The 17,521-nt window shown below is 41.8% G+C and overlaps 1 protein-coding gene across 8 annotated transcripts in view; it reads right to left on the bottom strand.

Moving 5' to 3' along the window:
• camta1a (calmodulin binding transcription activator 1a) overlaps positions 1-17,521 on the bottom strand; it is a 919,840-nt gene that overhangs the window by 418,043 nt on the left and 484,276 nt on the right. For all 8 annotated transcript variants that reach the window (XM_034172934.1, XM_034172936.1, XM_034172940.1 and 5 more), the window contains one exon: positions 4,949-5,084. In XM_034172934.1, the coding sequence (XP_034028825.1) occupies positions 4,949-5,084 (136 nt within the window). The remainder of the gene's footprint in view (positions 1-4,948; positions 5,085-17,521) is intronic.

The following is a 17,521-nucleotide window of genomic DNA, read 5'->3' as shown; positions in this document are numbered from 1 at the left end:
GAGCAGATATGAAAATAAATATAGTCAAGATTGCTCAACTCTTTATTAAAGGAGCCATGTAACGCAAAACCAGTAATACCATCACATAAGATGTCAACTGTCCAAAAAAATATTAATATCATTATATGATATTAATTTTAAGTCAACCATTCCTGACTATATTTGGTTTTTATACAGTTTTTCTTGACAGTGATATGTACTACCTTGGGAGTTTTTGGGTACATATTTGAATCTAGGAAGTTGAACAATAAAAGGAACCTGCCACTCTTCTGATTTCAGTGATTGCTGCTTCGGCTTCAACCTCACGAAAGTTCAAATCATTTTGCAGCATACTGTAGTGGTGTCCAAGCACACATCAGACACACTGCAGCATGAAAAGTCACCAGAACTGCACAGCATATGAAGCATAATATGTACCATAGAAGTGAATCTGGAGTGCTGCCCTGGATTCAAGAGTCTATTATGTTTTTTCACTTGATACTTCACTTTAACAGTCAATCTCTTCAGTTATGGACTGCCAAGACATATCTTTTTCTTAACATTATCTTTATAAATCTGGGACTGCTGGTCACAGATGTCTAGATATTTTTACACCTTAAGAATTTGACCCTGGGTACATTATGACACGGGAGACAGCACAGAAGCCAAGGTTTTACCAACTTACACAGATTTGCAGGTTGACAGAGCACATATGAAAAAAATGCTTCTTTTCTACTGCAGTGACCAGGTGTCAGCAGTGGCAATGAAGTGACCAGGCGTTGACGCAGAAAACTAGGCCAGTGGTGAATTCTGTCATAGTGTAGTACTTACACTAGGCATATCCTGAACATGTTTTTGGTTCCCCAATCCAATCTAATCCAATCCAAGTCCTTTCTTTTTAAATGTTTGCAATATCAAGTATGAATTTTTTTTTAAATATTTTGTGTTTTTCCTGTGCAGTGATTAAAAAAATATTTGACAGCTTAATCATATCAATATGGAATTACATTAAATACAGCCTTAATAACTGTTTCTGATAATAGTAAAAGACTCAACCAGTCTGCTTCCTAAAGTCTGGCAGATTTCAATTTGTGACAAATTAAATAAACCTTGTATTTATCATTTTTAAAACTCTTATTAAATTTGTTCCAGCAGTTAATTATGGCGCTGCTGAAATTCACTGTGCTAATGATAAAAATATGGATGAGTGTGTGTGTGGGTGGTTTAAGACAACCAATGTGTAAGCACTCGTTTTGCACTCATCAATGTCACGTGTAATGTGTTACAAAGTAACGTTGTGTAATTACAATACATTTGCCTGGTTCCCAGTAATGTAATGCCTTACTGTTGTAATAACAGTCAACAGAAATGAATTTGCTAAACACAAACTAATAAATAAAGGTTATGACCAGTGGTGGGCACAGTTCCGCTAATCCGCTAAACGCTAATTAATGGAGCAAAAGTTTTCCTTAGCGGATTAGCTTTTCAGCTAATTTCGAAAAACATTAGGGGATCAATTAGCTTCTGCTAAATTTAGTTCCGCTAACTTTCAGTCTGCTAACATATTTTTTTTAAGTTTAACAGTCAAAAACATTTGCAAATCCTAAAATCATACCTGTTAGTTCCTGTCTGTTCTGTCAAGTTGAGCTCCCATTGAGTAAGAGGATGTAATGCCATTGTCTTATAATTGTCATGGCAACAGTAGCGCCTTTTTATAGTAAATGAAAGTGTGCATTCCACACATACTTTTGTATGGTCGGACAGTTACCAAATTTCAACAGAAATAGAGAGTTTTCACTTTTAAATCAGATATTAACCCTCTGGGGCCAATGCCGTCGTATACGATGGCTAAGACCAAGCTTTACTAAATTATAAATAACTTTTTAATGACATGAGATAGAAACGTACTCTTTTTTTGCTGAAAAGTTAACTCACTTGAAAAGCCAAAGATCGTTTTCAAGAGTGATATGTTACTAGTTGGCCCGTTTGAATAGCCCCCTGGGTGCTGCAATGAGTACATACTATTGGGCTCCAAATGCGCCCTGTGCCATTATGCACAGCGATCACTGACAGCAGACGGAGCAGACAGAGAGCCTCTGATGACAATCTCACGTGCTCAAACAAAGAGGGTGTAACTATCAGGATTGCTCCACTAGTTTGCAAGTGAATGTTACTGGATAACTCTGTTGCTTTTACCATGAAGACAAAAAAAAAAAAAAAAAAAAAAAAATGCATAGACCATTTTGTATATATTGTTCAAAATGTGCATTTGTGTTTATTGTTTGAACCTTTTTGTTGTACAGTCTTTCACACAAGACCTCAAATTACCTTTATAAAGTGTCAAAACAGTTGACTATTGTAGTTTGCTGTGTGTTTTGAATAAATGTGTGTGGAAAATTATTTTCTGCTTTACTTTTTCCTTCCTTATTTTTGACTGTAAACCTTTATTACACTTATAAAACACAACAAAAGCATATATATTATGAAAGCACAGGTTGTCCTGAAAAAAAAAGACATAAAACTTGATTGTGGGATACAGGGAGAGCTGTTAACAGTAATAATAAAACATTTATGCCAGGTGAGTGAACTGTCCAAAAAGTGCCCTCGGACCCCAGAGGGTTAATTGTCCAGTCCCGGTCTGAGCGTTGGCTGCCGCACGAAAAAGCTGCACTAATGAGGAATGAATGAAACCTTCGTTGGGACACAGCGGGCGAGTCTCGTTTCCTGCCCGCACCAAGACTCCTGGTTAACGACTTTAACCCATAAAAAGGTGAGTCACAATTGAAATCTTTAAAAGGCTTTGACAAAGTTTAACTAGCGGTACGCTATGTTTGTTTTATGAGTGAGAGCATTTTACCGATTCAATGTGAATAAGCCAGTTTCAAGTTTCTCAGTACGCATGTATTTTCAAATCGAGCGACAGTGTTACTTTGTACACAGTAGAAGAATATTGTCAGTTGCTTTAGGCCCTAATTTTGTATTTAATTGGCTGTACAGGCAGCGACAAAGCACCCTTTTGGTGCATTTACCGGATTAGAACCAACTGAAGTACTAAAGAAGACAAAGAAGTTCCCTTCCTTTTCACTTACTTTAAAATGGCGACAACAGCATGCCACAGATCACGTGACTGATGTCTCGATGTCTGTCTTCCTCAATAGCGTAAAATCGACAGATAGTGTGTTTGCTTTAAAGACAGTGTGTACATGCAAATCTTTAATTTTTTTTAAAGTGAAAAGACACTTATTGGTGTATTTTTATGTAAAGACAAAATGTATGTGGGTTTTCTTCTGTGGGGAAGCTTAACGGGACGGATGAGGTGTAGATTTTACCAGTCACACTGAACGCAACACGGGTGAGCCATTCCTGTGTTCATAAATATAATACAGAGATAAACTGGGACTACTGATACTGCAATTTACTGCTTTTTACAAAGACGGTAACCGTGTTTGGGGTTTTATTTTGTATTTACTTATTTTTCGTGTGTTCATTTTGTGTTTGTGATCCTGGAAATATACCCAGCAGGCCCTGCTGGCTTAGCAGTAGCTGATAGTGTAATCCCATGTGGCCGCGACCGAGTCAATACTAAAAGTCGGCAGTAACTTCCGCTAAATTTTTTAGTTGTTTATAAAAGTTAAGTTTTCAGTTATCAGATTAATGGTTATCGAAAGTTAAATTTTCAGTTAGCTGTGCCCACCACTGGTTATGACAAGTGATAAAGTGACAGCTTAGACTTCAAACAAAACTTGTTCATAATCTGCATTCACATATGAATACAACAGTTCCCTTCCAGAATGTGGAAAATACAAAGAGTGTAACAGTTAACTGCCAGTGTTGAACCAAATCAGCAGACGCAGCACTAATATGCTGCACAGACCAGTGAAAACCTGAAGAAAGTCCTGGACTTTCATGAAATTTGAATTTGAAGGTAATCAATGCCACATTGGCTTCTTCTAATTTATCACGGAAAATTAATGCTTTCGTATAAAAAAGATGTGCATCCATCAGCATCATGTCGCACCAAATTATATTACACTGAACTGAATTGTTTCATTATAAAAAGTATCGTTCCTGAATCAGGTCCCGTGTAGATAAACACACTGCATTGTTTTATAAGCGAGAGGTGCACATTCCTGCAAAATACTACAGGGCTCAGTCCCAAAATATGATCAGGCTGCTGCAGGGCCACAGATGACACTGAAGGAAGGGACCGTTGTGGAGTAGTAGGAACAGAGAGCAAGGCCCCTGTTGGGAGAATGCCTGAGCTTTGTCTCTGTCACACTGTGTGACACACACTCAAAACACCACTCCCTCAGGTGTGTGTGCTTGCTGCTGCTGCATGTGATATGTGTGTGCATGTATGCATGTGTGTGAGAGAGAGAACAAACTCTCCCACCCTCTCATCTCCACCTCTGCTCTTTCACCAGCCCGTCGCTTCCCGTGTCAGTGGTTGTGGCTAAACATGTGAAAGCTGCAAGCATCCAAAGAGAGTTCTGAAAGTGGTGTTGTGGGCGTGGTGATAAATTAACCAGGGTGCCAGCACTGCATTGCTGTCACCTCAGGTTGAGCAGGATTGAGCCTGGGTGAACCGAGGACAGATACAGCCGTGCCTTTTATGGCTGTGGCTGGTACCGGGAGCGAGCAGAAGGGAGGTAGGGGATAGCTGGCTCCACAGCGCTGCTTTGAACCAAGAAGATTAATGTAGGCTCTCTGGAGCAAAGGCAACATCCAGAGCCTTAATAAGGTACAAACAATCGGTTCCATTCCCCCACCTTTCCAGGGAAAACTATTGTTGTGCTGCTTTGTTTCTTGTTGAGGGTCCTTGGAGACACGGGCCAACTGCAGCATATGACCGTCTCCATTACAGCCAGGGGAGAGCTTACACTAGACCTGTGTTTATCTGTGTCAGGGTGAAGGTTGCGTCTCATCCCCCCCCCACAAAAAAAAGATAAACCCTTGTCATCCCTCTTACCTCAACTCCCTGCACTTTCAACTTCATGTGATCCTCCCGCGTGGTCTTGCCGTCTTTCCTCTTCTTCCAGCAGTAGCCATCCTTTCTGTATTTCACCTTCTTCCTATTGTACAATATCATCGACCCATTCTGCGGCCTGGACCCACGGAGACGAGGCAGAGAGAAAGAGCAAACAAGAAAGAGAGAGATGAGAAGAAATTTTAGGCAAAGCCATCGCACAGCTCTCGCTCTGGGACTCATTTCAGAGATGCACAAAGAGGCAGATGACGAATCTGCGCCAGGCAGAAAATGCACCACTGACTAAGATGACAAGACTTCTTTATAGTGTTTTTCAACAGTGATATGCATAGTCTGACAATGAACAATGGTCTTTCAGCATGCATTTCTTCTCACGGCAAATGTGCACGCTTTGAGCTGCTGCAGTGATGCTCCTCCTGGATGAAATTACATGAAGTCCAGTGTGTAAATCATGCAACATGGGGGTGAGAAGAGGCACTCAATGGGTTCTGGTGTTTGAAGTCCCGAGGGGGGAAAGGAAGATCCTCCCTCACGCTCCATTCATAATTCATTCTCCCTCCACTGGACCACAGCCTGTTGGCTCATAATGATATAATGTAACTATTTGATGATAATCTTAACATTCCACTTCGATTTGTATCGCAGGCAACTGTGACATAAAACATTGATGACTTATTCAACAATTAGTGGGCTGATGCACAGAGTTTAGTGAGTGTGTGCTCATATTTGCATGTATTAAAAGAATAGATATGGACAGTCAGCAATGTGCCACATCAGGTTCTGAGACACCCGTGCACACGCGCATAAACACATGTGCACATGCGCACGCTTTACACAGAGTTCTGCCAAAAGAGAACAGGTTTTCTTCAGTGTTTGGTGCCTTCACTCAGCCTGCTGAGGAGGTGCTGCAACTGCGGAGAAGAACGTAACCGCCGGAATCAACCGGTGAGCTTTTCACACACATGAGCATCAGATGCGTGGAAACTAGAAACACAAAGTTTGAGGGGAAAACGCACCGAAAATATCTGGAAAACCAAACAGTTGCTTTCCAATGTTTTGCTGTTTATCGTTACATTTATTGCGTGGTTTATTTATAAAACTGCATGCATCATTTTTCAGGCTGCCTTTGGGAACCGAGGCACCTGTTTATCTTGGTATCACTCATCAATCATTTTCCCGTCCAAATCTCAGGGGCCAGTGTAGAGGGAAGAGAAGAGAGAGGTGGGTTCCCTGCAGCCCCCCTCTGTGGCCCCTGACAGCACCTTCTAATGAGAGACGCCACTCAGACACCGACGTGCTCACTCCTTGCTCATCTCGCTTCCCCTCTTTTCTCTTCCCTTCCTCTCTTCTTGCCGTCAGTCAACTCCACCTGTCCACAGGGAACGTCTGTGTCTCCTCCCTCTTCCCAACTCCTGTTCTGCTTTCTCCTTCCTGTTTCATCTGCCCTGTGGATCCCACACCTCCACTCGCTCATACCTCCCTCGCCTCCAATGTCAAAGTCCTAATAATTTGAGGGGGAATCCTACTAAAGAGACATTTTATGATCAGTTTGCAAACTGCAACTGCTCACTGTCTATGTGAGATAAAAGGTCAATTGTAGGGATGTAACATTTAACCGATACAGTGGATCTAAATGTACTATGAAGCTGCTACTGGACTGATTTAAATGTTATGAGATTGTTGATTTAACTTTGTTTTGTGTTACTTCTGAGTCTAAAAGTTCAATGGTCAGTGGAACGTTCTTTGTGAAGTAACAACAAAAACGTCAATGGGAAAATGTACTCGTTTCAACTTTACGTTTGGTTCACAAATCGTTAATACTGAGATTGGAAAAGTTATACTATGCTAACAACAGCTGACATCTTCTTCTGGTGCTTCGATGCTCTGCTTTCTGCTGCTGTAGGTAGTGCTGCCTCCAGTGGTGAACAAACGATGAGCAGAAGCAGTGCCAATGTGCTGCAGCACAGTAGTAAAACAATGAAGAAAGTCCCTGGTTTTTCATTACATACTTGGAGGTGAGAAATACCATTTTTTCATGGAAAAAGAATGTCTACATTAAACACAAAATTGTATCGGATTTCATCATATGAGGTAGAATGGAATCACGTCAAACTGAACCGTTCCAGAATGAATTAAGTATTGTTCCAGAATCATATCGCGTATGCAGATATTTATCGCCCGAGTTTATGAGAGCAATGGACACCCCTAATAAAAAATGTAAAGTTGCTCACAGTACCAGCGTGATCATAAATGACACTCATGAACTAAGAACTTTGCAGACTGTTTTATATGTCTGTGACTTTATGTTCCAAAAGTCATCTGAAGGACTTTCATTTGACAGACGGCGCGTACATCAGCACTTGGTAAGAATCAAACATTGGAATGGCATCATATAACACTGTGATCCCGTTATTTGTTTCAATACCATTCTGGGTTTTGTCCTTCAAAAGATACAAGAGCGCTTGCTTCTTAAAATGTAGCCCTGCATGAGACAAAAAGATGGGCGCGGATGAGATAAGGCAGAAAATCAAATGACACAGGGCTATCTGATCTCCTCCAGAGCACTGGAAATTGGGGTGAGGCTTCGGTGTCAGAGGCTCCGCACCGTATTTATCGGCTCGCCGCAAAAACGTATTCGCTCAGCTATTTTTGAGGGACTGTTAGGTAGATGCTATTTTCAATTCAAGGTACTTTTAGACCAAGAGGAGGGAGCCTAGGCACCCACTCTGCAGTAGGTCTGAGGCCACTCTAAAAGGCACAGTTTAGAAGCATAATATGTGTCCTCATACTCTAGCTGCTCCCCCCCCCACACACACACACCCCCACCCCACGCTCAACTCATCATCAGCCACTGTGTGCTTTCAATTTAATTTCAATTAATCTTATCAGAATAAAACATATTTGTACATGAAGGGGGAATACTAACTGTTCTGTTATCAAAGAAGCATGACAGGGGGCCCTCTGTCTCAGATCCCTAAATGTAGCAGATTAATATGGAAATACGAGCCTCTGACAAAGTGCACACAAGTTACAAACCCGCCATGTTACTCTTTGGAGTTTGCAGCGATAATAAGCTTTACCCTCAAGGTGGTGTTAGGTCTTGTCAAGTCCTTTAGGAATCATTCATTTATCCAGGTAATGGCATTCGCTCCATCAGATTTGTTCATTTGAAAGACTGGAGGGTGGGTGCGTGGGAGGGTGTTATACGCATTCAGCATGTTAAATAAGACCAAAGTAGAGGAGTCCTGGTCCTGAGACAGGCACAACTCCACATCGCATGCTCCGTTTGACTGTTTTAGGCCTATAGGCACAAACAATTAGAAGATTGAAAGATCTGTGACAGAAAAAAATTAAGACGCAATCAAGAGAAATATCCACAGCTTCCATTAGTTAACCTAAACTTTGACAATGTCTCTTCCTGAGCATGCCAGTAAAATGTCTAACTAGAGCACCGCGCACATAGAGTGCAAACCTCCGCCAACGCTATTTTCCAATTCCATTCATTTTTACCATGGAAAAAAATTTTCAAGGTCAAAGTCCTGTTAGAAAGAGCTTTTCAGAAGCTAAATTAGATGTGATCAAATGTCAGGAGGATGTGTTTAGTTCATGCACTTGAATCAAAGTTTTTTGTGGGCGAAGAGGGAAGAGCCCAGCACCGACTCCCCGTCCGACAGGCGGGCGCGGGAAATGTGGCGTACGGAAGACCGCTGGCCCGGCGCGGGCCGGGGGCCTGAGTCCTTCTGATCGAGGCTCAGCCCGTGGACGGTGTGAGGCCGGTAACAGCCCCCGCCATGCCGGGGTCAGGTCTTCCCGGAGTCGGGTTGTTTGGGAATGCAGCCCAAAGCGGGTGGTAAACTCCATCTAAGGCTAAATACCGGCACGAGACCAATAGTCGACAAGTACCTTAAGGGAAAGTTGAAAAGAACTTTGAAGAGAGAGTTCAAGAGGGCGTGAAACCGTTGAGAGGTAAACGGGTGGGGTCCGCGCAGTCCGCCCGGGGGATTCAACTCGGCGGGCCAGGGGCGGCCGCACGGTGCTTCCGGGGGATCCCCTCGCGGGACCCCCGCCCGGCGCCGGCCGTCCCCCGCCGGGCACATTTCCTCCACGGCGGTGCGCCGTGACCGGCCCCGGCCGCCAGCTCTACAGCACCCCCCGCCCCCACCTCACCGCGTCCCGGGGCCGCGGACCGAGTGCTCGCTGCGCCCTCTCTCCACTCCCGGCGGTGGAGGCTCCCTAACCCCCACCCCCCACACACCCGGGATATCTTTTTTTTTTTCAACTTTTTTGGTTTCTGAATTTGTTTTCATATAATTTTCATAGAACATTAGTTATCTTTATGCACAATTTGTCATTGCTTTTTGGCACTTTGTTTCAGACTGGTAACTGGAAGCTAGACAAACAGGCATAAATTGGAACCTCCATCCAATTTTGGTGGTGTAGGTAAATCCATAACAGAAAAATGAGGGTGACTGAGGCACTATTGTTTGAGATATAATGCAAAATGTACACAAAATGGGCTTTTTAATATTAAATTCAAATGTCCACAAAATCCACAATCCGGATCAAACTTTGCCAGGTGATAGTGAGTGCCAGTCTGCACCTCACTTTCAAACATGAGAGTGATTAGGCCACATTTATTTAAGATTCAATGTAAAATATACATTAAATGGGGAATTCAATGTTAAATCTGAATGGCTACAAAATCTGTAATCTGGACCAGATCCGGATCAAACTTTGTCAGTTGATAAAGGATACCATCCTACATAACACTCCCAAAAATGAAAGACATTGGATCGTTTTTGACAGAGTTATGAATTTTTGAAAATTCATTGAATGTTAAAGGATAGGGATTTTTCCAATTTTTGAAGGTTTTTCCTCACTTTGGCCTTTGACCTATGATGCTGAAAATGGAATCAGTTCTTGCCTATCAGGATATGAATCCTCTGTAAAAGAAATTTCATAATATATTAAAAATTGTGGGTTCCAGACTGTTTACAAACAGACAAACGAACAAACAGGTGAAAACATAACCTCTGCCCAACTTTGTTGGCGGAGGTTAATATGAATTAACTTCAATTAAATAAATGTTATATGGTACTGTATTAAAGGAATTAAAAAGCCCTTTAACGTGACTAAAACCTGATCACTTTGGAGGTTCACAACCCAATGTGTGATTAAAGAAAGTCTCTCAGTGGGATAATAATGAGTATCTAATGATTTGAGCAATATGATGTTTTCAATTAAAAAATAGCTATTTTAAAGCTAAATGTACTTACAAGTCTTCAATGCTCAACACCCATCAATGTAAATTATTTGATGTTCGCCATTTATTCAGCATATTTTCTTTTGAGTTATTATTAATATTGTATATTGTTTTTTGCACGTGTCAATGATAAGAAGCAGCAAGCTGATGCAGTGGTCAGCATTCTTGTGTCCCACATCTGGAAGGTGCTGGGTTCAAGCCCACTAATACAGAGCTCTTGTTCATGTGGAGTGTCCATGTTCTCCTCATGTTTCTGCTGGGTTCCTGTGGGGTCTTGAGTTTGCCTGGAGGACATCAGACTACTATTATTTTCCTTCATGCACATCTTCACATGTTGTGCTACGTACCCCTGTGTGAAGTTTCATTAAAATGCATAAAATGGTTCAGGAGGAGCTGTGCTTCCGAAACCAGTGTCATATCGTGCATCAAACAAAGACAAAGTCTAATTATCTCCCCTTCAAGACGACGGAGATGGTATAAACATGCACTTTTGGTCCTTTTATTTTTCAGATGTGGAGTTGTATCAGGAAGGGCATCTGACATAAAATCCAAATGTGAATCATAAAATAAATAAATAAATAAAAATCTGACTTTCATTTATAATATTTGCCAGACTGGGTGAAATGGCAAAAACAAAAACAACAAAAAAAAAAAACCTGTAAATGATCATTCGGTTGAATATGAACAGGCAAAGCATTTATTTGTCGAAACACTAAACTTCTGCAGAAAATACTGCACCCATTTAAATAAGCAGCAACAATAAAATCAAACCCAGCATGCTTCCAAAGCATGAAATAAGTTACAACTGTATTACTGGACTAAAAACTACTCATCTGTATCGGGTGTACCTGTGTGTGAGACAAGCATACTGCGTTTTAATTGGCATTCCATCTTACGAAGGTAAGAATGTTGTACTGCTGGATAGATTCTTGTCCAAAGGGTTACAGTGAGTGAAATATTTCTGTCTTGGTGAACCAGTGTTGCTGTAATAGCTGAGCTTGAGCCCCGCTTTGCTCTCTGGCCTATTCCCCATGATGCCCCGGGTTTGATTAATACCATACATGCTGTTTTTCTCTTCAGCACGCTCAACTGGCAGTACGGCGGAGAGTTGAGAAGATTTGGCCAGAAGAGGCTTTGAAGATTGGAGGGCGAGCTGGTTGGGGCCTGAAGAGGCTCAGGAGGGAGGTGACACCTGCTGTTCTCAATTACCCATCAGAGCCTTCAGCTATCACAGCCTTTACCCCATTGTATCAACAACTCATTCAAACACACACACACATACACAAATCTTTATTAAGTGTAAATACAAAGCACAAACACTCCCTCGAGCCGCCACATAAATCACATACATGCACTACCTCTCACGGCACCACACGCATGTTACGCTTAAATTATGATCACTGTGAGATTCAAATAACCCTGTTGCTCCATTCGAGGTTGACATAAAAGCAAGCGGACATGACATCAATAACACAGTGATGCTATTCATTACTACTCATGTCAATCATGCGTAGCGCACAGGTCACAAGTGCGAAAACACCCTGCTTGTGTAATATAATTACACTTCAAGCGCGGTGCTCTATTAGAAGGCACATCATTTTTTTTTTTTTTTTGCGTGGGATGTGTGAGCACAGAGGTGCTGACGCTGTGATGGGCGCCCCTATCGAGACGCATCACGTGCAATTGATGACTCGAAGGATAAGTCGCTCCAGCCCTGCCAAAGAATGCATCAGGAAGTGGGGCGTTTGCTGAAACTACTTTAAATGTAAATCTGCCACAGCCTGGGGATTGAGATTCCTTGTCTGTGCTGCTCCAAAGCCCTCTAACTACCCCGCTAGGGTTCGAATGTCGAGATGGCGCGGGTCGCTAAGTTTCTCTTTGACTGCCAATGAGGCCTCGGCACGCTGTCTGTGTGATAGCCACAGCCTCGGGCCGGTCATACTGTCAACAATGCATGTTTAGATATAGATGCTAATTATCAGAATCACGCTGTGGTGCATCAGTAAGCTTATGGGACAACTTTGGATTAAATCACATCCTGCTATTCCTCTCTTTTATGTATCCTTCTATCCCCTCTCTCTTCTGGCCTGTGTTGGTGCTGCAGAAATGCATAATCATTTTGGAAATTTATTAAAAATAATCAACAGAGCAAACGGTCAGAGTGAATTAGATTGAGGTATATCATGAAAGCACATTTGCCAAACACGGTATCCAGTAGTGATCATCAAGGCTGTACAGATGGAACGCAATGTGTTCACGCAAATAAAGCAGTAATGATGAGATGGTGGCTGGGCCCCTGGAGTTGTAATTCAGGATAGCGAGACAGATCGTGCGCCTCTGTTCTTTCTCTCTATCTACACTGCCAGTGATTGCCATAGAACACAGGCCCTGGCCCTCTGCCTTCCAGCACAAAACAGATGTTCCCCCCGCACTTATCGCAGTGAAAAAGGAAAAAAAGAAGTCAGACAATTTACAAAGAATATAAATTACAGATGTAGCGACACATCAGTATCTGTGTCCCTAACAGACCTTGTAAAGGATGAATTGGTGTGGGAGGGTGGATGGAATATTTGGGGACAACATAAGGAGGATGGAAGCAGTTGGGGAGGAGGGTGTTGTATGTCCGTTGCACTTATCTGGTCCACAACAGCTCTGCAGAATGAGAAGGAGGCTAGTGACTGGCGGTGATGGTGCGCTGATAGCGCTAAGTCGGTTTCATGCACATTTCAGGGAGACTGCCATCACATCTCAGGCTTAAAGCCCTGAGTTTCAGACGTTATTTAATAGACATTATTTACAAATTACTAGGGGTGTAATAGTTAACCAATACGAATAGAATATCAATTTTAAAGAATTAGGTACAACTACATCAATACACAAACCGCTCAATCAATCGCGTCTTCTAATTTCATAGGAGTTCAAAGGTTGGTGCAAGGATCTCATAAGATTGGTCACGGGAACATTTAACTATGCCTGCGAGGTAACAACAAAATCAACATGTCTGATAATGACAGGCGGTACCCGTTTGAACTTTATTTTCCATTTACAATTTGTTGGAAATACTATCATATTGGTTCAGAACAGGAAAGTTATGTGATGTTATTTATGTTATGCTAACAGCAGCTGGCTTCTTCTTCTGTGCTTCTTCTATGCTGCACTTTGTTACTCTATGTGGTGCGGCCCCCAGTGGTTAACAAAAGGTGAGTAGAAGCAGTGCCAACATTCTGCATACACTAGTAAATAACGTAAGAAGATACTTGGTATTTCATGAAATATGTATTTGAAGGTAAGCAACCCCACGTTTGACAAATTCTAATTTATGATGGAAAAAGAATGTCTACATTAAATAAAGAATTCTAACCGATTGCAACAAATTATTATATAATAAACAGTATAATTCCTGAAGCATATAGCCCATGTATCTAGATACATACCGTAAAACATACAAATTAGCCTGTCGAACATCTGCTAACTCTGCCATCTAACAGATATGCGCATGGCGGTCAGGGTTAATGTGCACTTTTGTTGTATATCTTAGGCGACATCAAAATTGAATGACAGTGCTTTTAAGATTTTGAATCTGAAGGCACTTCTGAGTCACTTTGAAATGCACTGGCACTTTATGCGCGTGTGAGCGCATAATGTGGGCATAACTGGGCTGAAATGCTGACTTTCAACTGCTCTCTCAAAAGCCTGCCATGTCATATTTGTGGTGAATGCTACTCCAAGCCTTTAGCCACTATGCATATGCATGTTTATTTGGAACTAGTGATGATGAATCATACTTCACCTTCTGCACTCTAATCTTCACAAATCATTCTTAAATAAAGGCGCCATTAGACGTTCTGTTCTCATAGTCCAGATCCTGCTGACAACTGCATGCTGTGTTCATCCAGACTTAAGTCCTCTTGCACTGACACTTTGTAAAGAGGATGCTTTAGTTCCTTCAATAATGCATGGACAATATGGAATTACGAGCAGCCTGATTTCATGTCACGGGGTACCGAAGCAGTTTTAGCAGCTTACTCTAATAGTAAGAAAATAGTAACACAATTAAATCTAAGTTCAAGTACACTGCAACAAGAAAAGGTCAGGTAGTCAATATTAGTGACAATAGCCCTTTCCTCACCAAAAACAACAAGCAGAGTAATTCAGCCATTTGGTTAATGATGTGGTCATGCAGTTTCAAGAGTTTAAATCAAATTATCAAACATTTTCATTTATCTTTGTTGGTTTGCTTTTCCCACCAGATCTAACTGGTAATGCTCCACCTCCTGCATAAGCTCCGGTTCCTTCCCACACTGCGAGGTAGTGTTCTGTGCCCTCAGAGCTAGCCTCTGCCACCTGGCTCTGGTCCATCGAGGCCCTCGACTTTCACTGCCACCCATGGGACAATATGCCCGACATCAGAGATGGAAAGTCCATGTTGCTTTTTCTTGCTGTATCCGACCGGGCTCCATGGCAAGTACTTGAAGGATTTCATGTACCTCTGGGTCTTATTCATGAGTGAGAGGACAATGGAGCGTGTGACTGGCAGGATAATTGGTGCAGTAGAGATGCCATTGCATTCATTCTACTGTACTATAATGATGAAAAGGGAGCTGAGCTAAAAGGCGAAGCCCTCGATTTACTTCATTCCTACTCTCACCTGTAGTCATGAGGGTTGGGTCATGACTGAAAGAACTAGATTGCGGGTACAAACGGCCGAAATGGGTTTCCTCAGGAGGATGGCTGGTGTCTCCCTTAGAGATAAGGTGAGAAGCTAAGTCATTAGTGAGGAGCTCAGAATAGAGCCACTGCTCCTTCGCGTTGAAAGGAGCCAGCTGAGGTCGTTTGGGCATCTCGTAAGGATGTCCCCTGGGCACCTCCCTAGGGAGATGTTCCAGGCACGTCCATCTGGGAGGGAACCCCGGGGAAGACCAAGGACTAGAGTCCCTTAATTCAGAGAATAACGACATGACAATAAAAAAAAAAAGTTTCACGTGACTCGTGGTGTCATCCTGGGGTCAAAATAGCATTCACTGTTAATCTATCTGCATGTAAATCCAGGTATTTTATTTATTTAATCACTGAAAATGATGAGTTGCTGTGCATCTGGAGGCACAAATAGACACAACAAGGGGTTCAAGATGTACAGATTCCCTTCAGATCCAAACAGAATAAAAATTTGGGAAAATAAAGCCAGCCGTGTGGGAAGGAAGCGACTTCATCGTATTGAGAGGTAGGTAAATTTAGTGTTCAGTCCCATGGACAGTAAAAGTTGCCTAATGGTCATCACATAAACCGGATATTCGCAGTTACCGGACAAAAAAGTCCCACTGTTTTTGTATTATTTTCCATTTAATAAACGCTGTATATAACGGATTTTGTATAACAGATTTTTCGCTAACATCAGATAAACAGTCCTGTCCAATCGCAAAGTATTTCCATTAAAAATCCCTCGCATGTGGGACCGGAGTCATTTCCATGATTAAAAAAACGGCCGTCTATTTTGTAACACAGTGCTCCGACTCGGACCCACGGCCTGGATGTGCACCTGCTAAATCAGACACAGCACAAGGCTGTGATTTGACACTTTAATGCTTTCACTCCATTGTCTCCTCTCATATTTTAATAGGTTTTGCAGTGCGCACGCTGATTACAAATGAATCAGAAAAGTCCACAAATTTACAACACAGATCCGGTAAGAACTGGAGGTGATGATTGTAGAAAGAAAAGCTTGTTGAGGGTCAAATTAGTCTAGAATAAAGCAAAATCCAAAGACTGAGAACTTTAAAACTGTCGTAAACACTGGCGTAAATTCATGTAAATTTGATAGCTTAACTATTTTTATATTGATTTTGATAGCACCTGTACCTGGATGTGTTGCTGTATGTGGCTAACTCATTAAAAAACTTTCAAAACATAAAACATTCATTCAGTAGTTCAGCACAATTGGCCACAAAATGGCAGCATGTTCTTATTTCATGCTATTCTCTCAATAAAGGGACCCTACCCAGGACTAAGTAGAGAGATTATATCTCCACACTGGCCTGGGAAGGCCTCTGTATCCCCCAGTCAGAGGTGGTTAATGTATCCTGGGAAAGAGATGTTTTGGGTCCCCTGCTGGAGCTGTTGCCCCCGCGACCCAATCCTGGATATGCGATTGAAGATGAGAGATGAGGGTTTCCTGTTCATGCGACACTCCACAGGTAACATTTTTTAAGATCAAACTGTAAAAGCCATCATGGAAATAAAAGAGTAAGTGACTGGAACACAAACAAAAGAGAGAAGTTTGAAATGTTTGAAATCAAGATGAGAAAGATCAAGTAAATCAGATGAGCCACTGCTGAAAAAAGGATAAAAGGGAACTTGTGGCTTTAATGTAGTTAATCTGTCAACTGCAGAATATTGCTCTATAGCTGTTAGCGACTTATTAATATCTAAACAAATCAGTCTGTTCTGGCTTTACTTTTATATCAACGTGTGAATTAGCTTTGCTTAATATTCTTAGTCATTAAAAAATACAAGTGGAAGCACCGTGCCCAGATGGCATGATAATGGTAAGAGGACCTTGGACTCCAACTGAGGTCAGACCAGTCCATCAAAGACCAGGCCAGAGACAGGATGGGACAAGGACAAGTTCTCCTCTCCATAACACCTCATGCCAGACCTATATGGATCACCTGAATGTGGCCCTCCTTGTCTTGTTTTCAGAACAGTCACTGCCACCATACTGCCACTGACCTTCCCCTATTGATCTCTCAATGATGGAGCACAGCAAAGGCCAGCTATTGAACCACTTATGATTAATTCACAAATCCTGCCTTGTCCACAAAAAGTAAAAGATCACAGTGCAAGGAGTACAAACAACTTAAACACCCAGCAAGGTCAGAAAAGCTCAGTGGGTCAGGGCTGCAAAGCTGGTATTTTCGCACAAGTTGACCAAACTGTGATTATTGTTAAGGTTTTTGCGATACTGGTGGTAAACTGATATTTTAAAACCTGTGCCAGTGCCATAAACGGTGCTTGTACAGACACACTTTAAAAATAATAACAACACAAAGGTAAATTTTGTATTTTTTTTTTTACTGTATTCAAGCATCAGCCCACCCTTTTTGAAGAAAGTTGGTTAAACACCCACCTGAAATAATTTTTTATTAAACTTTATAAAATGCCCACCTACAATAATTCTGAGACCCCCAGCATATTGTATTACCAAAAACTAATGTGTTTTCACAATGTTTTTCTCCTCTTCCGTGTCGGACTTTGTCCTGTGGTCTTATTGTGAAAGACTCTTGTGCAAGAAATAA

Source organism: Thalassophryne amazonica, chromosome 6 (assembly GCF_902500255.1).
Source record: "Thalassophryne amazonica chromosome 6, fThaAma1.1, whole genome shotgun sequence".
NCBI classification, from domain to species: Eukaryota; Metazoa; Chordata; class Actinopteri; order Batrachoidiformes; family Batrachoididae; genus Thalassophryne; species Thalassophryne amazonica.
This window is presented reverse-complemented; position numbering and strand designations above follow the sequence as displayed.